The sequence below is a fragment of the Dermacentor silvarum genome, chromosome 3 (genome assembly GCF_013339745.2).
Source record: "Dermacentor silvarum isolate Dsil-2018 chromosome 3, BIME_Dsil_1.4, whole genome shotgun sequence".
NCBI lineage: Eukaryota > Metazoa > Arthropoda > Arachnida > Ixodida > Ixodidae > Dermacentor > Dermacentor silvarum.
The window spans coordinates 99,874,330-99,897,378 of NC_051156.1; the positions used below are offsets into that span (position 1 = coordinate 99,874,330).

Below are 23,049 nucleotides of genomic sequence, written 5' to 3' on the forward strand. Positions count from 1 at the left end.
TCCCGCCGAGTGCGCTCCGTGCGCAAGCGACGGCGAGTGCCCAAGGGAGAAGGTGGCAGCGTGTGCTCCCCACAATGTCTGCATTCTGTCAGTCAAAATTTTGCCTGTTCATTTGGGCTTAGGTGTTGCTTGTGCTCGTTTGCTACCTTGGCAAGCAAGTTTTGCGAGAAGTACACCTGTAAACAAAGTCGTGCAACGTACAGCTGTCACTGCGAACTCGTGCAGGTTTTATGGCAGACTACTAGATTGAACCAGAGGCTTCGTGGTCTTGACCAGTGGCCCAGAATTATGGCCTCGATTATGTGTGAAGAAATGGCTGCATAGTATAAAAATGTTGCTTAGAAAGAAACAAGACTTTCTACAAAGTAAATCAGGCATACCTGCATCGCAGTATGTTTCTTGGTTGGTTTTCGTTCAGTGCAGTCTAGCCATTTCATTGAAGAGGAATCTTTAGTGCGGAAGCTCCGGTCTAAATAACTACACGGGGACAGTGAAAACATTTTGCTTACGAACTACTGCACCGATTTTAATGAAGTACGTTACATTTGAAACAAAAAGTTCGTCTAGTGACTATAGGAGGCAGATATTTTATTAGGCTGTCAATTTCTCTAATTTCTTCTAGTGTCACAAGTATTTAAAACCATAGCTATGAAGTTTACAACTGTGCAACTTGGCAATAAAAAGCGATATTACAGTTCTGGAAACCACCTAATAACACATTTAAAGCATACAAAAACTGATTTCACATGAGCTGCACTTGTACATTACATTTGTACACTTGAGATGTACTAACAGATGCAGTTTACAGAATTGCGATTTTTAGAGCCCAGCTCTTAGGCACACGTTTGTGCGGTGAGCGTCGTACCTCGTAACCGAGCACAGCGAAAGATGAGAGCGAACGCGAAGTGCAGCGGGCGATGAAAGATAACAAGAGGGAAGAGAGAATGAGGAAGGTGCAGCGGAACCATGACTCGAATTGGTGGATGAGGGTGTGCCGAAAGCGCCAGAAGAAAAGCATGGTGCCCCGCAAGATGGACTGTGACGACGATGGCTACGAGATGGCGCCAGAGTAGCGCACGGTATTAGGTTGCCTCGATGAACTCGCTCGCCTCCGCTCCGTTCGTGGGGGTGAACGCATTGAAGCACTCCACGCGTCGTCTGTTCACCAAAGCGCTGCATGAGCTAAGGTCTGTCTGCGGCGGCTGCTGTGAATCTCGCCCACGCGTCAGCAACGCGCTGCCTCTTGCAATCTCGCAATTAGCGAGGCAGTTGTGCCACCTTCGCTCCATTTGGAACGTGTCGCACGAGACAGGTTGTCCGCGCCAGCCAATATATCACAAAACGAAAACACGTATAAAATGCGCTCAAATTTTGGTTCAGTGAAAATCGTAATCATTGGCGAATTTTTTGTGGTGTAGTTACGGATTCGTAAACTGGGTGCTATTATCTTTTATGCTTGTAAATTGAACTTTTGGAAAAAATTCAAGCTCCTAAATTAAAATGTTGCTTCGTAGAGCTGCTAGACTTTGCCTTTCTGTCTTAAACGCAACAAATTTCATTAAAACCGATGATTTTATGAGGCGAGCATTACCGCAAACATACACACTCTCAACTTTTCCCTGTCTAGCCTCCGCGAGTGAAATTCCTTCCCCGTGTTCTCCCATACCAGAGGATCGCGTGACGGATACATCATGAGCCTCGCCTTTTTTTAATTTTATTTTCCTCCCGTTTTTGCTGCATGGTGCACTTCCAGTCACGGTCTCGCATGCTAGCTGTGCACAAAAATGCCTAACTAGCGGTATTACAAGTTAGTTCCACATGAGCACTGAGGCAGACAATGTGGATCAAAGAGCACGATCGGGTGCTCGAGCCCGTTAGAAAATAGCAGACAGTTTCGTTTAATGCACCTGCGACTGCGCGACGTGGGCACAACCAGACGAAATGGAAGTACGTCCCGCTTGCTACGGCATGGAGTAGACATTTGGCTTGCAAGTTTTATTCTCTAGAATTTAAATCTAGTGAAGCAAAAGATTAAACAAATAACTGCTGTAGCATTGAATAATTCTCGAAGTTGCGTGTTGCGATGACCGTGAGTGACATTTCAGCAATGCGATTTACGTAGGCGCACTTGTGCGTCTGACCTCAACTCTCTGGCCACTGCTCTTGTCTGTTTAAAATGGCCAAACCTGGTGAGGGGCCCTTCAAGTTGCGTTATGTTTGTTTTGGCTTCCGAAAAGCTGGGCAAAATCTCTCCGTAACGGGCCACCCCTGAAAAGTCAGACACCTGGCCCAAGGGGCTGCTTAGAGAGTACGAAGTAGCAGCATTGGTGTATCTTAATATCTTTTTTATTCGGCTTTCCTACATCCAGCGGTACAGCAGCGGCATTCAATGGTAGGAGACGGGAAAGGCAGGCAGTGCACCAGAAAAACTAATGAACGACACCTGCCGCCGCACTTTGTAGAAGAAAGGGCGAATTGCACATAATACGAAGAGGGCATCACAAAACCTCACACAACAGAGGTGGCAATAATGAGGAAACCAGAGGAAAAAAAAAAAAAAAGTTGCTAACATAGCCACATGTACACATATAATAAGTACTGTACAAGAAAGAGTGAAGCAATAAAAAAACCTCTGAATGGCAAAACAAAGGCACCACGAGAAAGGATTTTAAAAATATATATATATAAAGGTGTCCGGTGGCTCCCAAACAAGCCAACAATAGCAGCAGCACTTTCTATGTATACTGGGCATTGTATAACCGTCTGCAATTGCCTGAACAAGAACTACGGTTTTCATTTTCAGATGCCAAGCATGCATCAACACTTGCCAGTCTGTTCGAATGAACAGTGCAGCTACACCAGTTTGAAAAATTTTGACAGAAGTTGCAGCATAACGAGTAGTTATTCGGATCAGCACAACCTGGTCTATTTGCTGGCAAAGCTAAGGTCCTTCGAACAAGGCAAGGGCCATAATGTTGTAAATTGTAACGTGACGAGACTTCGGAACTGCCGAGGCTTTACAAACAGTTATACAAAACCCACATGCCTTCGCTCACGAGCATCCCTATAAATATATATCTGTAGGCGCATGTAGCATACACATAGGACTCGGCAGCACGCACACACGCACACTCCTACTAGGTCACTAATGTGAAGGGTTGAACACTCGCCTATGCTGCGGCCAATTTAACCAGTCTGCCGCGTGCAGCAATGCGGTCTCAACAAAAATTCAAAAGCCATCACGTCTGAAGTTCAGTGGCTCTAAATGAAGAGGGTCCCAAAGAGACTGTGCCACTATGCAAATTTGCGCGTCACTCAATACCTCAACGACAGCGTCCAGTGCGAACGAGAGTTTACGATATGCCTACGCATTTTGCGGCAATTTCTCAGCAAAATGTCATCGGGGAAGCAGTTTGCAATGACTTCTGCCTTCCCTACAGCTTTGAAAATTTTCTTAAGCGTCACACTTCTCTGATGAGCAGCAACGTTCGCTGCACAACTGCTAGAGTGTTAAACTGCTTAGGGCATCCTCGTCTTGTTTTAAAGCACTGCTCTGTACCCACTAAAAGCAACATTAGCCAGTCCTGCCACTATGTGGGAGACTTCTTAGCTCACGTGAGCAGTCACTACGCCACAAAAGCCCTAAACGCAACCGCCAGTTAACGTCTCCAACACTTTCAAACAACGCCACAATACACAGATTTGCCCGGCAGAATGAGCAGTGAATGTTGAAGCCGCGTGCGTAACGGTGCATGCGAGTTCACTTCTAAAGAGCATCTCCAAGCAAAGCTGTTCTGTCGTCCAATCAGTGATGGTAAACCCGAACCCAAATTTTCCAAAATGCTGCAAACCTACAAAAAACTACTTTTGTTGTGCCCACATGATGACCAGTGGCTGCCAAAAGTAGTTAATGAAGTTTTCATTTTTAACACTGCATGTATCGGAACAAATGCCAGCACATCTCAAGAACGGAAAACAGCAATAAAGGGCAATCACAAGCGGATCATTGCCCTTATAAATTCACTATACTACAAGACAGTATCAGAGGAAAACGTAATGGTAAGCATCCCTCACACTTCTGTTACGATCGAACACACTGTGAAGATGGCACCAGGATAAAGATAAAAAGACTTAAAAGAAGAAACCGACCAACTTCACGCTGCGGTAATCACCAGCTAGACCTGCTACCTTTCTAGAGTCTCTGCAGCCAAGTAAAATATTTTAAAATGTGTATTCGTAGAAGTGCTCGCACAAACACAGTTCTCCCGAGGACAACCAGCAGGGAGGATGAAAGCAAGACACGAGAAGCATGCACATAAATAAACAACTGCGCACATCTTTTATTATATCCTCTCTGCCAGGGCTACAAGAAAGCAAAAGGAACAGGTATTAATATTTACAATTCCTCGCGAGCTTCGGGTTAAAAGACGGCCAAAAAGGAGGGCCCCCTCAATTCATTGAAAAGAGTGAGGCACGCATTTCAAGACTTGAGCTGAATAGACAGCAGCGTATTGAACTGTGGGTTCAATCACGGTAATTATAGAACCTAGAGGCATTACCAAAAACGGCACAGTATGGAGACAAAAAAAAACAGAAACCAGAAACAGTGCCTACCCTCTGCACGCAGCAGAAGAAAACCCGTTCCGCAAGAAGGTCACCAAACAAAAAACATTAAAGAAATAAAATTGGATGTCAAAAATAACACTGGGCAATACACTGGTAGCGCCCCATTCCAACCAAGTTCAGGAAAAAAAATAAAGATTGGATTGGACAGGCAGCTTTTTCACTGGATCACGTCCCTCAACCTTTCTTTCTGTACTCTCTCCCTCTCTCTCATTTGCAGTGAGTGCAACAGCCTCGATTCACTGCTTTCTTCTCCATCTGGGACTTCACTTTCTTCGACCGAGCTCTTCAACAAACCTCCCCAGTCCAACACCGTATACTCGTTTCCCGACTCTCAGGCCTCCACGCGTGGCTGCAGTCACTGCAAGATTCAGGGGCACAGATGCGCCTGCTGTGCGTGCATTGAAACACACTCCTTTATGGCAGCTGCAAGACATTTTCATACAAGACATGCACAGAACTTCATCAAGCGTTCTAGAAGTTTGGGCGTGCACGCGCAACAGGAGAAAGCCAAGTCAACAGCCACGAGCGTCATCTCGCTGCTAACAGTCTGCAGCACTTCGGGCAGCCGGTGGCAATCGCACAACCAAACATTAAACAAACACACGATCTCTCTCTCACCACCACGGACTCGTTTCTGCGGGAAGTCCTGAAAACACTGACGGAACACTGCAACATTTCAAGATCCAGCAAACTGTACACCGCAGTGTCACCACAGTAGTGCTACCCTCTACCCCTATCCCCACTGACCACCCTTCGAGTTGCCAAAGAGACTCTAGTAACATCCGTAACGCACATGGGACTGCCTCCAGCAAACAGCTCCCAAGATACCTGAAACTAAAAACCGAAACAGAAGACAGCACAGGTGCTCACTGGCTGACAATGAAGTTAAAAAAAAAAAATTTCTGGACAGACGGTGCCCTCAACACCAAACAGGCCGTCCACTTGAAACGTAGGCAGAATCCTGCGCTCCCGAGCCACTTAGTGCGTCGGGCAGTGGCGTGTATAAACAATGCGGCATTGTAACAGCAGCAGCAGCAGCAGAAGCAGCAGCAATCTCGAGTGGTAGTTGTCGACAGCTGGCGTGCAACAAGCCAGAGCAGGAAGGGTAGAAGAGGGGGTGTTGTGGCGGTGGTGGCAGCAAGGCTGTTACCAACATGGGGAGAAAAAAAAAATGTTGGGTGCAGTGGGGCAGCTGAAGAGACTCGGGAGGAATGAGCTGAGTCACTGCCGAGGCTTGTCTGCAGGAGGGACTGCTGCTGCGGTCGGACGTGGCTCCTCGGCGAGCAGTGTACCGCGCAACGCTCGCGGCGTTGTGTGGCATTAGCGGCATTCCCACACCTTGACCGTCTGTTCGACGCTGCCAGTCACCACGTACGGCGCCGTGCGGTGGAAATCTGCGTACAGACATACACGTGCCGTCACGGACAGTCGGCAAGGAGTGCCTGTGACAAACTTTCACAGAGTGCACTAGATGGGAAAATTTCCATTGAGACTGCGAGGTAACCAATCACAAAATCAGTCTGCAAATTGTAGCCGACTGTATAATTAACGATTGTCAAATTGACGCACTATTACAGTAATAAAGATTGGGATGAGAGGGAGCTGACGAAACAAAGCAGTCTGCTGCGGAGTTTACACTTTACTGTCCGCACCAATTCCCATCGATAGCACGCTATCGATCGTTGCAAATTGTATTTTGCCACTTTCTGAGCACTCTTAGACGGCTAGTAACATCTATTGGGTTATTAAGGAACTATTTATTCAGTTTCACTTTCCCATTTTCTTTTACTGCCACGTGGGGATCTTTAAAGCACCTATAGAGAAGGCGCATGGTCAGTGCAATGAGCTCCCGAGCAAGTTCCCAAGATGGCGTTGACGTCGCACACCACTCATCTACGTAAACAGGGGCATTACAATCGAAGGCACGTTAGAATCGAGTAAATACGGTAAGTGGCCAAAAAAGGTGAGCCGTATTCTTGGATCATCATTTTTGGTGATACAGTCGAATCCCGCTACAACGAAAGCGCTACAACGAAATTTCCGCCACAACGAAGATTTTTCGATTCCCAGTCAACTGCCCATAGAAAGTAATAAAAAAAAAAGTCTTCATAACGAAGGCATTTTATTAGGTATTGCCGCTTTGACAAACTTTTTGAGAACGAAACTGGGACTGAATTGAAATTGGAACTGCCAAGTAGTCAAATTAGAAGGCCCTTCCGAAGCTGTGACAATCGTGTGTACACGTGAACGAGGTTTTCGCGAACGAAATCAAATGCAAAGTACCCATTTACGTCACTGCAATCCATAGCCATCGCCACGCGTGGTCATGATGCACCTGCGGGAGACTGCTCAGCCAACTTGCTCAGCCAACTGGCTATGGTCATATTCGGATTTCATTACTTCTAGCGTTATCTTCTAAGGTTGTAACGCACCGTTCCACCTTGTGAGCCGGTTACGAGCAACGGCGAACAATTTGAAGCTTTTTGTGTGTGTGTGTATGTGTGCGTCCTGTGAAGGTTTCTTCCCGGTCCTGAACAGCGCGCCGTACTTGCATGCTATTTCTGTATCGTGTTCCGCGCTAGTTGTAGACGCCCATTCCCACACATTGCAGCGACTTTTCAGTTCGTTTTACCTGGTGGTATCGCTTTTCATATCTCTCGCGTACCGTATTTACACGATTGTAAGTCGACTTGAATGTAGGTCGACCCCCCCAAAATTGCATGTCTCATAAAAAAAAAAAGGGGGGGGGGGGGGGAGAAAAACCACGCGAGTGCATTCACACAAGGGAAATTTATTGACGGGGTTGCTAAGACTACTCATCATCACTAGAGTCGACCTCACTGGCACTGCTGCCGTCATAGCTGCGGCGGTCCCACAGCACGTTGTCATCAAGCGCAAGTCTACACTTCGCTAACGACCCCACCACGACATCGCGAGGTACAGCCGCCCACTCAGAGAGGACCCACCCGCACACAGTAGCCAGGCAGGCCAAATTTCCTCGTGCTGAAGCCGCCACTGCCGCACCACACGTTCACTGACTCCAAACTTGCGTCCCGCTGCGCAGTTGTTAGTTTCCTCGGCATGGAGGATAGCAGCCCGTTTGAACGCTGCTGTGAACGAGCGCCGAAGGTTCTTGGCACTCATGACAGGCGCGACGATTCAGCACAACAGCAGAAGGGACAGATGCGCGCGGCCGTCGAAAACAATCGTATCTCAAAGAAAACCTCTTCCGCCAACTACTAATACCCCCCAACGACGGCTCATCCGCAAACTACCATACCCCCCTAATGACGGCTCTTCCGCCAACTACCAATACCCCCCAAACGGCGGCTCTTCCATGATCGATGCTCCCACAAGAGCCGTGCGCTCGTGGTGCGCGCAATCAAAATGTATGCAATACGGTAAATTAATACGCTACGCTTCTACCGTAACCATGGAAACGTAGGTGCAAAGTTGTAACCACGCCGTAGCGCCCCTGATTTCTCGTTTCTCTTGCCGCTACTAGCAGTACACGGTTCGGTTTCGATTCTAAGTCGACCCCCCAACATTGGATTCTCAAATTTGAAAAAAATGGGTCGACCTACAATCGTGTAAATACGGCATGTGCATTGATATCTGCCTTTTCTGTAGTAGCCAAGGCGTCGCAGCTAGCCATTCTTCCCTCCGTCTCTCCGTCGTATATTCTGGTGGCAGCTCGAAGCCAACGTGTTCTCACTAGGCCGTTAATGTCAAAAGAATACACTGGTTGAGTAATGACCACACGTAATTAACGATTAATTATTGCTCTCATGATCAACCAATACCGTTTATCGGATGACACTTTTCGCTGGTCAAAGGCGCGGTGTACATTTTCATGCGCCAGCCTATGCATTTTCATGCATAGGGGCAGAAGAGAAACACCATCAGCCGAAACAAACTTTTTGAAATCAATGCTCAAGCAGGTCGGCACAAAATTTCATGCGTAAGACGTATTCTCAATATCCTAGCTGCTTTTTCGTGTCTTGTCCAACTTATAAATGTCGCTGGTTGCGACATGATCGCTGCGAGCAAGCATCCTCGAGCGATCGCTTTCGGGGATACAATCACTTATGCTCGATTTCACGTCTTGGCATCGGACGCGTCGGAGACCGTTCGTTGCGCTCTGCAAAGTAAGGAGCACCAGTGCGCGTCCTGTGCCGAGTTCGTGCGAAATCTTGTGAAAGCTGATGACGCATAAATAGACCGACTATGCCGAGCGCGCGCCCGCCTCGCCGGCTGCTGCCATTATGTTTACGTTTATCCCGCGGCCAGCTGTGACCTGTCCAGGCGTTCGCCTTTGCAAACTTCGGACAGCTTCAGGTTGTCATGGGATCCCAGCTCACGTGACTTCCTATCAGGACCGGAACTAGCTAGGTGCCGTCTGGCTGCCAGCGGGCTGCCAGAACTCCGAAAATCGAAGAAGCCCACTTTCGCACGCTTTCACTCGCACACAGCATACGGCGCACGGCGACGGTTTTATCGCCCTTGGACTTCACTGCGATACCGACAGCACAAATGCGGCTGGAGTGTCCATATAATTGCTAACGCCATAAAAGGTGCCCACACTGCTTTGCCACAGTGGCAGACAGCTGTTCAAAGCGGCGCGCGGGTTGGTGGACTGTTCTGCACATGCTCCGAAGAGAGCAGCAGACGGCGTGCAAACGGTGTAGCGTGACTGGACACAAGCGACGCTTGCCCGCGCACTGAAAACGAACTATAAATGCACCTTTCGTTCTGCTCATGCTCCGAAGAGAGCAGCCGACGGCGCGCGTGCAAGAGTCGCTTGCGGCCAGTCACGCTAGGCCGCTTGTGCTGTGGAAGCCGAAATGCTGTTCCCTCTATACTTCGATAGAGCGCCCTCCGCTGCTCTTTGGAGCATGCGCAGAACAATCCCTAACCCACGTGCCGCTTTAAACTGCTGTCTGCGACCGTCTGCGAAGTGGTGTGGGCGCGTTTTAGAGCACACGCCGCCGCTGGGCAAAGCTGCGCGGCTCGCGCGGCCATACCAACGTGGCCAATGTGCTCTCCCCATCCATGATGGCGTGGAGTTCGAATTCTCGGTGGCGGTGCAGATTTCAATGTGAATTAGCGGGATGCGTTGCATATTGCTTTCAATACAGTATAGACCACTGATAACGTAACCGCTTATAGTGCAGGACCGGATATAGTGCAGTCTTTTCAGACTCCCGTTAATTTTCCCATAGCACTCCATGTATACGCGTATCGCTTATAGTGCAGTTGCGGGAAACGAAATACCTGTTACAGTGCGGCTGCCTGGGAGTATGGAAGTCAGCGGAGACGGCGAACGCTCCCCTCAAATAGGCGCCCTAAGGAGTGCTCAAGGAAGAAAGAGAGACGAAGTGGAGGAGAAGGGCACGTGGGGCGAACGAACAGCCAGTGAAGCTGAAACCAGAATCTTGAGTGCGAGTCGTGAAATATCACAGCGCACATAGCGAACGAGGGCCACGAAACTGCCAACGCAGGCCAACGCTCGCTTCACGACAACGGCAGTAAACGAAACTTCAGGGATCGGGCGGCGCCGGCACAGCACGGCGAAGGGCACACGCGGAGACCGTGGAATGTGAGGGAGGAGGGCGGCAGGGAAGGGGATTTCGCCTCGGCAACTCCGCCGCTTCGGTGGCTCCCCTCGCCCTCCCTTGTAGCTCCCTCACTTTCAAATGTCACCGTGCGTGCCCACCACTGCCATACAGGCGCCGCCGCTCCAGTTGGCCTGGCGCCAGCTCCCCGAAGTTTTGTTTTCTGCCGTTATCGGGAAGCGGGTGTTTGCCGGCATGGGCAGTTTTGTTGGTTGGCCTGGGACAGCGCCGCTGCTTCCCTCTGCGTCATAGCCGCAGCGTGCAAGGTCAACACGTGAATAGAAAGTAGAGGAGAAAGAAGGGTTCACTGCCATTTTCCATGCGTGGCTACGGTAGCATGGCTGAGACGTCGCACGTACACACATGTTCCGGCGCAACGCAGAATCGGCGACCTTGCCATTTGAGAGGGTGAAATGTCTGCTGCGTTTTTTTTTTCTTTTCGTTTTTTTTGTTTTCGCGCGGGACATTGAGAGGTCTCTCCTAAGCTTTTACTCTATGGCGGCGCCGGAGCAATGCCGGTCGGAGGTGCGGCCACGTGATTTGGTTCAAATTAACGAGATTAGACTGCAAATTGAATGCAAACGTTCTAGCCGCATTCCTTGACTGTCGCATATGCGTGGCGGCTCGGTGCAGATGTTTTGCATATGTGCGGGCCTTGAAAATTGTTGCTTTGGTTATAGTGCGGTACCGCTTATAGTGCGGATATTCGCAACTCCGGCGACTTACGTTATAAGCGGTCTACACTGTACATTATGGGACAAACTGCGGTGGCTACTTCAAATTATCCACAATTTCGAATTAACGAGTTGTGAATTAATGAATTTTTACTGTACCTTCAATTTCACCTAACTATAGGCCAGACGAATTGGCATCTAGGAGCGACGGCATTCTAGGCACAGTGCCAAGCCCACTAACTTTCGCGTGAGTAGTGCAAGACGCGTTGACACGTCATACTTGGCACATTGCCAAGCACACTATTTTATCACAGTGCGGAAATGCTGCCACTCGTCAACACGTCCGGTGCCAGTCACATGAAATATCATGCAAAATAAAGTACCTTTCGAAAGTAATCGATTAATAATACAGCCCAAGTTTGTCAATGTGTGTTGTGTTGCTGTGTGCACATATGCTTGCCCTTGGCCTAGACATTCTGTGGCCGCGATCTTCTAGCAATGCCTCTTATGCTATTCCTTTTCATGCTTTTCGTGCTTCTTCAGTGGTCGGAGCGACGCCGCAACGCTCCTCCACACGTGTTATCAGTGGGATCAGCTGGCCATGAATATTGCACAAGATCGAGTGGAAAGTATAAGTATGCCACAAAATCGCAGCCTATATCTCTACCAATGTCGTGCTGTCATTACAGATAGCCAAAAGTACAGTCAAGGCATGCACCGAATTCTCATCGCAACTACTGGATCAACTAGGCTTCGCTAGTTTCGGTTTCGCGGAATGCTGGCAACGTGACCGACAACCATGCCAGCAATGTCTCAAAATGAAGATATTGATATTTCTGCTCGACTCGGTGGCCATATCAGCACACATTCGTGCAGTCGGAGTCTGAATTATCACATGATGCACTGAAAGGTGTCCGAAATTTCGGTCGTCCTTATAAATTAAGTCTGTGGGGCTGGCTAATGGCAGTGCCAGAGGGCTTCTGAATAAATGGTCATTGACTGCAATTAAATTAAGGGGTTTTACATGCGCAAACCACTATATGATTATGAGGTCACTGTAGTGGGGGACTGTAGATTAATTTTGACCAGCTGGAGTTCGTAGTAGCGCCATCTCTTGGTGGCTGTCTAGGTTAGATTATGCTGAGGGCATCTTATGTTAGTCTATGGCTCTCTACATGACCTAACTCACTGTTCAACGTGTGCTGAAATTGAAACACTGTTTCTGCATGCCACCTTGAGGAGATTGTGGTGCACCCCATCGTCCTCGCGTGCCTATTCTGTCCCTGCCCTCTCTTTGTCCACCCACAGTGGGACGGAGTGAGGACCCATATTGTCACTCCTTCCGTCACTCCATCCTGAAAAAACAAGTGGGCAGTTTCCACTGACCCTCAATTGTCGAGAATTGTGCCCCCGCACTTGAGCACATCACATGCAGCTGTCATGGCCACAAAATGAATGCACGACCTCACTCTCAGGAGAAAGATGCCACAGCGTTGTGGAGATTGACTGTACTTTCGGCTACCCGCAACGACACCGTAACAATCGTCGAGATACGGGCCGATGCTGCGCCGATGCTTTCCACAGCACGGAGAGAATTCAGGAGAGGAATGCGGCTTACCGAGCGAGGTGCAGAAGTGCGAGTGTGCCTCGAGGGTCTTGCAGCAACGCTGGTGCGCCAGCTCCCAGACGCGCAACGTCTTGTCATCCGAGCAGCTCAGCAGGTACTTGCCGCCGGGGTGGAACTTGACACCACGCACCCAGTTGTCGTGGCCCACCTGCAATTTGAAGGGAGGACCGGCATGAACCGTCTGGTCCCGATCTGCTTGCAACGTGTTTAAAATGGAAGTTTTAAGGAAGTTGATTTTTTTCAGGGTTTGTACAGGTTTACAAGTAAAAAATTCAAGGATATTCCAGGACTTTCCAGGACCTGTCACAGGTTTTTCAAGGACTCAAAGCAGCATCCAAAGTAGGATTTCTTTACTCTAACATTTCCAAAAATGACTAGTTTTATTGTACTTACAATAAATAAATGTATATCACAATTATAATAAAAATGTCTAGCCTTGATAACTTCTCAAGATCACAACACAAAATGAACGCTTACAACAGCGGCTGAGATTTCTCCAGTATAGGGTGGGTAAAGTTCACCAAAAATATTCAAACCAAAGAGAAATAAATGTATATCCCAATGATCTTAACGTCTAGCCTTGATCACTTTGCAAGTTCACAATACCAAAAAAAAAAAGTTCACAAAAATGCACCCAACAGCTACTCTGACTTCGCCAGTATTAACTGGGCAAGTTTACTGAACATTTCCAAACCATTCGGTGTAATCTTGCTACACATCCATTATAACAAATAGATGTATATTGCAATTTTGCAAAACATACCTTGTCTTATTTCTCAAGTCCGCAACATTAAAAGTTAACACAACGAACACTCACAACAGCTGCTCAGGCTTCTGCAGTATTAGCTGGGTTGATTCGTCAAACATTTCCAAAACATTCAGCATACCGTATTTTTCGGTGTATAAGACGCGTTTTTCTTTTTCTTAATTTTCCGTCGGTGCGTCATATAGAACGGTGCGACCTATGTACGTTTTTCTTTTTTTAACTGCCGTCATAATCGAATCCGATGATAATTATGGCCACACGAAGCGGGTCGGTTGACTTAATTGCTACGGGTGTGCGCTATCGGGTTCTCGTGATCAAGTTCCAAAACGCCGTGCGAGAAGGATGGAGCAGCAACGCAAGCGGCGGTAGGCCGACCGTCTGCACATAGCTGTCAAGATACGGCTCACGCCGCTGCGCAAACTACGCAGTTGATACAAGAGTACAGGCAGCCCCCCCTCCCTCCCGGGTTGCCTTCCCGCTTTGCTCCCTTGTGCGCAAGTTGGCTCACCGTCGCATGCTTTCACTCGCACATACAGCATATGGCATGCGGGGACGATGTTATCGCCCTTGGACTTTACACGAAACATCGCGGCAACCACAACAGCCGAAATGCGCCTGGAGTGGAAATATATGGCACCCATACGTTTGCGCGTGACCCGCATTCCCAGAGCGAAACGTCACTAACTTGTTTAAATCTCTTACGGAAAGAACAGGTGCGTCTTACACACCGATGCGACTTGTATACCTTTTTTGGAAAAACTGCTGTTTTGAGGGGGGTGCGTCTTACACAAAGGTGCGAATTATTGACCAGAAAATACGGTTATGTTATTGCAAAGGCACTGAGCATCAGTTGTAAAGTTGCTGCACTATTGCTCTCTTTAGCTTCACTAGCTTCACTTCGCGCGCAAGAGTGAAAGTGGGAAGGCAAGCCGACAGGCGAAGAGTGAAACGAACGATAGGGTGAGGAAAGCAGTGGAAACACTGCCAGCTGAGCCAGCAGCGTTGCGCGGCACGGGTCTCTCGCTCCGTTCGCGGTTTGACGAGGCGAAGCCTTTTATTTTTTCTCGTGCAATTCTGCAAAACGGAACCATGTGTGCTCGCGCCGGCGTATTGTTTCTGAAATGGGGAGTTTGTCAGATCGACGCCGATCTACCACAGAAAGGAAGTCCCAATGTTGATATCAGAGTGCATTGCTCATGAAATTCAAGGATTTTCAAGGAAGGAAAAAATTCCAGGACTTTGAAGGGCCTTGAAAACATACTTCAATTTCAAGGGTTTTCAAGGATTTCAAGGACCTGTACGCACCCTGTCAAAAGCCACGTCTCCCCTTAAACCACGTTAGTAGAGCTTCCTCCAGCTTAACGTGGTGGGCTGTCTTCGTCTCCTTCACGTCGACACTGAAGCAAAGCATATTCTGCATTGTTTGATCATGTTGTCCAACATTCACGCACAATTTCGACGATGCAAGATTCAGCTTTTTCACCAAATCTATGCATTTTCTTCTTGGGATTCTCATCCAGCTTTCGTAAAATTACTAACTTCTCTTTAAAGGAGAGGGCTTTCCGCATGCGAGACAAAGATAGTTGTTTGCTGGCAGGCACTTGCTGAAGCAGCACATTGCAAGGCACACTGTACAAACATGAACAGGAAGACAAAAAGAAAAAAAAAACATACATGGCTGGCGTAGCCCGTCCCACGACCTACATCTGAGGCCTGCGCCATCTGTACTCGCAAAGCAAAGCAAAGCTTGTATTGGCTCACACGTTTCGGTGATGTTGTAGACACGCGAAAACTCACATGTGTGGCACATACACGCATTGCATATGCGGGTATGAGCCAGGGACAAGAAAGAAAGAAAGGAAAAAGGAAAGAGCAGGTTCGGGGGAAAGTGTGCCGGCGCCATATCACGTGGCGCGGGTGACCAATCAGGGTTGTTTGATGCATCGCGGGGAGGGAAAGGTGGTTGGTGCGCGCTCCGCCGTGCTTACCTCGCCTCAGATCAGTTTCAGCGCCCGGAAGGGATGGCCGCACGTGGTGCGTTCTGCCGAGGAGCAGGCTGCGTTTGAGCAACAGCGCCACGAATGCGTTCGGGAGAGGGATCATCGTCGACGTGCAGATTCTAGCACGAGGGCTTTCGAAGCCCAGGCGAAATGTCGGCAAAGAGCCGCGGACCCCGAGTTGCGGTAGCGCGATGTTGAGGCCAAACGTCAATGAAGAGCCGCCGAACCCGAGTTGTGGGAGCCCAATGTTGAGGCCAAACGTCAGCATTGTCTTGCCCTCCAGGGACCCGACGACAATGGTGCACGCCTCGGCAACACTAGCGCCGACTTCCCGGTGCGACGGCCAGGTTTCAACACGAGTTTCTCAACCGGAACTTCGGAGCCAGCTGCAGTGCGTGTGACTGGTTGTGGTTCGAGCACAACGTGGTACTTGTCAGTGCAATTCGTCCGGAGGAACACCAAAGAAACACACGACAAGCTTCGCTTACCCCCATTTCCTCGAAAGGGGCGGTCCAAAGGAACACTGAAGAAACACACGACAAACTTCACTTACCCCCATTTCCTCGAAGGTCTACAGATTTTTTTTCTGCATTTTGTTTAATTCGACCCGCTGGATAAATCAATTTCGTCGATCCAGTCAGGGTCGAATCAATAGAAGTTGACTGTAGTAGTTTCCCTTTCACAAGACTCTGATGTGGATGCAACTGCATATACAGCTGACAGCGCATTTCGTGCTATGCCAAGCTCAAAATCTTCGCACAGTGCCAAGAGGGCTGTCAGCTATTTCCAGCACCGATTCACAATTCGAAGATTTTTTTGTGGTCTGGCAGACTTCGAATTCGAGGCTTTACTGTACTTCTTTATACAGTAAAACCTCGTTATAATGCAGTTGAAAGATGAACCAGAATTACATATACAGTCAACGACCCATTTTCTAGATGCCCAATTCGGACACCTTCACAGCACCTCCATGTACCACATAGAGTCAATGTATAAGAACATCGGAAATTTCGAACGCAAGAAACGTTCGCCGTCCGATTTCCCAGACTTTTAGCTATGACCGCAGGTCCGAAATGGCATAAATTGAAGCCACCGCCGCCGCCATTTTGATTATTTCAACGCCTCGAACCGGCGCTCTCGCACGCAGATCCACTGGCAGCCGTAGTAGCCACCACCCCGGCAATGCCAAACCTAACTACTTTGACGTTCGCTACCAAGTTTGTTGCTGTTCGGTGCCATGTTTTTCATTGAAACAATTCACCGCTGTTAGCAATGGCGAAGCCGACTCTGCCTTTGTAATCCTCGCCGATGGCTTCGAAGCTCGAAAAGCTCGGCGTGTTGCATAATGCATGTTTCCAAAAGTCAGCTTTGTCTCAATACAGCAGTGTTATGCGGTGAAGTATACCATGAGTGAGAAGGGGCAATTGTCACCGGACACGGTATGTATTCTTTAATTATCACGCATGCACCTGCAGTCTCCTATCACAGTACATGCACCGATACGCCTATTAAGTGTACTGGCAGGCCTTTAGAGCTATTTTGGACGTGCCTGTGGCGATTTGAGGCCTCGGGGGCAATAAAAGGCATACATTCATTGTTTCGCAGTGCCCGATTTTTTGGACGTTTGCAAGGCAACTAGGAAGTCCCAAAAATCAGATGTTGACTATATTCATTACTGAATGTATTACACTATGAATGTATACGGGTATTTCAAGGGGAGTTAGATTTACTTCATTAAATCCGTTATTTCGCTATATCCCATTTTGTCACAATGAGAATTGACCGTATCAAATAAATTGGTATATTCGTGTTCGTTATATCAAGGTTCAAATGTAACAGTAAGGCATTTTAAATATGTTATATCTGGATGCAGTTGCAGAAGGCAGGGTCAGAAAATCATAAATGCATTGAAATACGGCCGTTATAACCAATAGGATTGTTATATCTGGGATCATCAAAGTGGATTCAACTGTCACATTTTCTTTTTGCTACCAGAATACACATTTTGAGCTGCGAGCGAGCAATATTTGCTCGGCTGTAACCAGTATCGTCTGGGATCTTGTAGTTTGTTTCATTATAACAGTAAAATACTGAAATGAAGCATGGCAAATGAATCTTATGATTTACTTCGTTATACCCAATAATTCGTTATATCCAAGTATGTTACGTCAGGGCTCATCTGTGCTGGAAATCTATAGAACACGTGTGCCATCCAAAGGCGAGCCCCCCCCGGCACCCACCAGGGTGAAGACGGCCAGGCCCGTGCTGACGTCCCACAGTTTGATGGTCTTGTCCCGTGAGCCCGAGGCCAGGAAGGGTCCCGTGCCCTGGGCCCTGCCCGTACCACTGCCAGCCGGCCGCCGGTTGCTGTCACCGCTGCCGTTGCCGCTCAGGTGTGGGTGGGCGCTCTCGGGTGCCCACGCAATGCACTCCACCACGTGGTCGTGCTCCCGAAGCTCCAGTTTGCACTCCTTGGTGCCCACCACCCACACACGAACCGTCTGCACCAAACAACACAGGTCGACGAATCACGACAAGCATTCGCCACAGTGAAACCACCAAGCAGGGTGGGGCTGCACGCATAGCGACTACTATGCTGCATTGCAGGTGTATGAGCCATCCCACCTATAGGTAAAGTCAAAGCGTTACCATATTTACCAAGTCTTTAATGCATTTTTAACGCTTTTTCTTTCAGGTTCAACCAAGATTATTAGAATGATTCTGAAGGTCCTGTCAAAGTCGAATTATAGGAAATTGACAGTACGTGTATGTAGTTTGAGGCACTTCCGTCAAACACCTATCTTGTCCAAATTATGCTTTATCACAGTGCATCTACACTCCACAAAAAAAAAAAACTGTCACTCTTTGCTTTTTCAGGAAGTTGCAGAGTTGCAAAAGCACCACTATTGACAAAAACATTGCCACCTCTCAAAAACATTGCACACTTTCAGGAAACTGTTCCATAATACAGTGTAGACCGCTTATAACGTAAGTCGCCGGAGTCGCGAATATCCGCACTATAAGCGGTACCACACTATAACCAAAGCAACAATCTTCAAGGCCCGCACATATGCAAAACGTGTGCACCGAGCCGCCACGCGTATGCAACAGTCGAGGAATGTGGCTAGAACGTTTGCATTCAATTTACAGTCGAATCTCGTTAATTTGAACCAAACCGCGCGGCGGCAACTCCGACCGGCATTGCTCCGGCACTTATGAGAGACCCCTCAATGTCGCGCGTGAACAAAAAAAATTTAAAATGCGGCGAAAATTTCACCCTCTCTCAAACAGCAAGGTCACCAATTCTGCGTTGCGCCGAAACATGCGTGTACATGCCGACGTCTCAGCCACGCTACCGTAGCCACGCGTACAAAATGGCAGTGAACCCTTCTTTCTTCCTTTATGCTTCCTCTTTCTAGTCACATGTTGACCTTGCATGCTGCGGCTACGGCACAGAGGGAAGCAGCGGCGCTGTCCCAGGCCGGCCAACGAAAACTGCCCCCGCGCCGGCAAACGCCCGCTTCCCGATAACGGCAGAAAACGAAACTTCAGGAAGCTGGCGCCGGGCCGGCTGCAGCGGCGGCACCTGCGCGGTGGCGGGCGTGCACGATGACAGTCGAAAGTGAGGGAGCTACGAGGAAGGGCGAGGGGAGCCACTGAAGTGGCGGAGTTGCCGAGACGAAATCCGCTTCCCTGCCGCCCTCCTCCCTCACATTCCACGGTCTCTGCGTGCGCCCTTTGCCATGCCGTGCGGGCGCCGCCCGCTCCCTGAAGTTTCGTTTACTGCCGTTATCGTGAAGCGAGTGTTGGCCGGCGTTGGCAGTTTCGTGGCCCTCGCTCACTATGCGCGCAGTGATATTTCATGACTCGCACTCAAGATTCTGGTTTCAGCCTCACTGGCTGTTCGTTCGCACCACAGGCCCTTCTCCTCCACTTTGTCTCTCTTCCTTGAGCACTCCTTGGGGCACCCGTTTGAGGGGAGCGTTCGCCGTCTCCGCTGACTTCCGCACTCCCAGGCAGCCGCACTGTAACCGGTATTTCGTTTCCCGCAACTGCACTATAAGCAATACGTGTATACATGGAGTGCTATGGGAAAATTACTGGAGTCTGAAAATACCGCACTATATCCGGTCCTGCACTATAAGCGGTTACGTTATAAGTGGTCTATACTGTAGTTAGACACCCATTTTCAATCGCTGGTCACAATCATCAGATAAAAAGTTCCAACAACCACATACATTCAATAAAAATTCTGCTGAAGGTAGCAGCCGCTATTCATTGAACCGATTTTTTTGGCCATGGTGTCAAACATGACCACAATTCATGACATTCGGCAAAAAACGGTGGCTGCAAGGTAGAAATCCCACATTGGTAAAGGCCCCAATCCAACCTCCAATCCTGTAAGTTAGTAAACCAGTTGCCCTGTAAACCTTAGAGCACCAACAGAAAGCCTGGCAAATGCCCAACAGACCTGGTCATTGGAACAGCTGGCCAGGAGGGAGCCATCGGAGTTGACTCGAACCATGCGCACCCACTCTCGATGGCCCGTGAACGTCTTTACACAATACCTGCACACACGTGACGAGGCAAACAGATCGGTTAGCAGACCAGAGCACACAAGCCCTGACAGTTTACAACTATGATTGTACTGCAAAATGTTCCAAGAGGTAGAATCTTGATTTGCAACTATAGTCGAACCCACTTATAACAGTCCCAGATATAACAATCTATGGGTTATAATGACCACACTGCAGTGCACTTACGATATTGCAACTCTCGCTATGGAAACTACTTCTAGATAACTAATGTTTTTTTTCAGAAAAATACAGAAACAGCACGACACAGGACGAGTGAAGAGCACAGGACAGAGCGCTGTCCTGTGTAAACTCGTCCTGTGTCGCGCTCTTTCTGCATTTTTCTAATGATGAACAAACCAGCTTCTTTGAACACGCCATTAACGTTCTTAAACTACCGTACTGCTGCAACGAACGCTTCGAACCCTGGTCACACATGCGAAGTGCCAAAGCACGGAAGCGCAACCAAGCTGGGCGTACGGCGGCTGCGCACGCCCCACTCTAGTCCAACCACGACAACGATATGGCCTTTGAGATAGCGAGCAACCGCCTCGCGTGGATTTCGGAAGCCGCGAAGAAGGTCACGCGCTTTCAAGGCGAGCCACCAGGGTGGAGGCCTGCCGCGCATAAACAGCATGGCACGGGGCATGTGCCGGTGCCACATCGGCATCACTATCGATTTTGCGCAATTGTCCGGGCGGCACCACGTGCACTACAGCTGGTTCAACGATTTGGAACGACCATCTATGTCTTTCCATCATGGGAACAACGGCCGCTCAAGCCTTCCTGTCGACGCGGCCCTACGTGGCCCGAGTCTCTGCACCACACGCAAGGTTGCAAAGGATCGGCGGTTACTATGCCGTTATCAGGAGATCACGGTAGCGCTTCGTTTAGGCGTCTCCGATTGCTGATAACGGTTCGCGGTGACGTTTTACCTTGCAAAGATCTAATTTTTTTTTCACCCGAAGCATCATAGATAACAATTTTACAGCTCTTGTATAGCTGCTGCACAGCCATAACGCAGAGACATCATGTCCGAGACCTTAACAGAATGGCAGCATGCCGCAGCAGTTTTCGAAGTTTACACTTCCGGCCAACTACCGTATCTATTCGAATCTAGGCCGATAGTTCTTTTTTAAATACTTATATACGGAACTTTAGGGTTGGCTTAGATTCGAGGATTTTGAAAAACACGACAGTTTTTAACTGAAACTGATAAATATGGTGCATAGTTTGCGCCATCTAGAAAAGTCAGTACCACAGCTGCTACTAGCCGCGCCAGTAGCCAACTGAAGTACACGAGCGACGTCATTTTGACCCGTGTCGTATCAGTAGTATAGGGTGGTGTAGCATCGGCGCGTGGCATGGCATTACCGTAATGGCACCAAACAGGTGATGCCACTATAGTGCCGCTTTCTAACTAACAGTTGTGCTAGCCGCAGAGGCATCGTCAAACGTTGAAGCCGGGCGGGACTTCGGCATAGATGAGTAAAACGTCCGTCGTTGGAGGGGCAACGGGAGATGCTTTTCACATGCGCCGCAAGGAGGATGACATTTATCCAGGAACTTTGATCATGCACTCCTTCAAAAAGTGCAGCATCTCTAATGCGTTGATGGTCCTGAATATAGTGCACTGTTTGAAAATGGTAGCGATAAGGAAGACAGCGACAAGGCTAGCAGCGATGACGCCGTAGAATGAGTTCGGCATGTTCATATTCAATAAATGCTGTTTTCATTTTGTAAACCCGGTCCTCACTTTTTCATTCGGCCTACATTAGAGGTAAGTTTTCTTTTTCTTTTTTCTTATTTTCCTTCTGGCTTCAGACTTTGGGGGGGGGGCGGCTTAGAATCAGTCGGCCTAGATTAGAGTAAATACGGTAGAACTCTTCGCTCTCGTGTGCAGGAAACAGTCATGTCCGTCTAGTAGTAAAGTATATCTCAAGCTCTCGAATAAAAATAGCGGCTGCGCTTGCAGTTTTGAAATGACAGGTGATTGCAACCGGGTGCCGTTTTCTGGTTCAACAAAATTGCTGTACACATGCACAACAAAGCCTTCTCCATTCCAATACCAGTGCCCCATAATAATTAAAAGGACACTAAAGAGAGAAATGAAATAAGCTGTATTAGTAAATTACATTGTAAGCGTACAAAAAGAAAGCCACTCTTACCATGATAGGAGGTAAGGTAATCCAAGGAAATACATTAAAATAGACAGGTGGAAACATTGGTTAGACGTTCCCAAACCAGCTTGCAAGACATTAGTTTTGACAGCATCTGCGGAGGCCTAGTTAATTTCTTTTTATCAGTTAAATATGTTCTCAAGCACGTTTGTTCCAGAAAACCCTGCTAATAAGCTCCATGTAGTGCCAAGGAAGCCCCCTCCCCCCAAATTAAACCATCCTAATTAACCGAATGTTGAATTATCGAGGCTATCAAGAAAACAATAAACAAATGCTTAACTATGTCAACACGCTTTTATTTACTCAATAAATCAGCAAATCGTGTTTCTATTTAGCACAAGACCAGTGCGGAAGCTGAAATTCTCATCATCTCATGAATGATTAGCGTTAGCAGCAGCGAAGGCCTCGAGACATCCTTCAAGGCGCGCGTCTTCAACTGAGACGCGCTTTGCACCAACGCACGCACATCCCGCTGTTTTCGCCAGTTAGCAGCTCACCAACCAATTGTCCGTCCATCGCGATGTAGCCGATGCTCTTCATCTTCGACAGCTTTGCTCCGAGTCAAAGCAAAACTACTGCTTGCCGCAACCGCTGCAAACGAAACCGCGGCCGCTATCGACGCGATCACGGACAGTTCGGACCTTGCGGTTCAGAAGGCAGGCGGCCAACGCACGGACAAAGTCAAAACGAAACTACTATTTGCTATAACCGCTGTGGACAAAACTGCGGTGGTTATCAACGCGATCATAGATGGCGACTACGCACTTATGAAGGCACGCGGCTAACCACCAACGCAGTGTTATGCGCGGCGATAAACGCAAGAATGAAGACTTTAAGGGCACAATTAGGCACGAAGCGCTCCGGCGTTGCTGTCAATCACGTGCCGCGTATGATTGCCGCTGAGGACCATGGCAATGCGGACTGTGTCGCTTCGTTTCGGTTGGATGCTAGCGCCATTCTTGCTCTTCAGCAGCGTGCATTTGCGGC

The 23,049-nt window shown here is 48.5% G+C and overlaps 1 protein-coding gene across 1 annotated transcript in view; it reads right to left on the minus strand.

The window, feature by feature from the left end:
• Positions 1 to 2,324: 2,324 nt before the first annotated feature.
• The window catches only part of LOC119445612 (lissencephaly-1 homolog), a 51,451-nt gene continuing 30,726 nt past the window's right edge, over positions 2,325 to 23,049 (minus strand). Inside the window, exons 9-12 of the mRNA XM_037709874.2 lie at positions 19,780 to 19,876; positions 17,549 to 17,809; positions 12,534 to 12,690; positions 2,325 to 6,020 (exon numbers count right to left, since the gene is read on the minus strand). Coding sequence (XP_037565802.1) covers positions 5,947 to 6,020; positions 12,534 to 12,690; positions 17,549 to 17,809; positions 19,780 to 19,876 — 589 coding nt within the window. The 3' untranslated portion in view covers positions 2,325 to 5,946. The remainder of the gene's footprint in view (positions 6,021 to 12,533; positions 12,691 to 17,548; positions 17,810 to 19,779; positions 19,877 to 23,049) is intronic.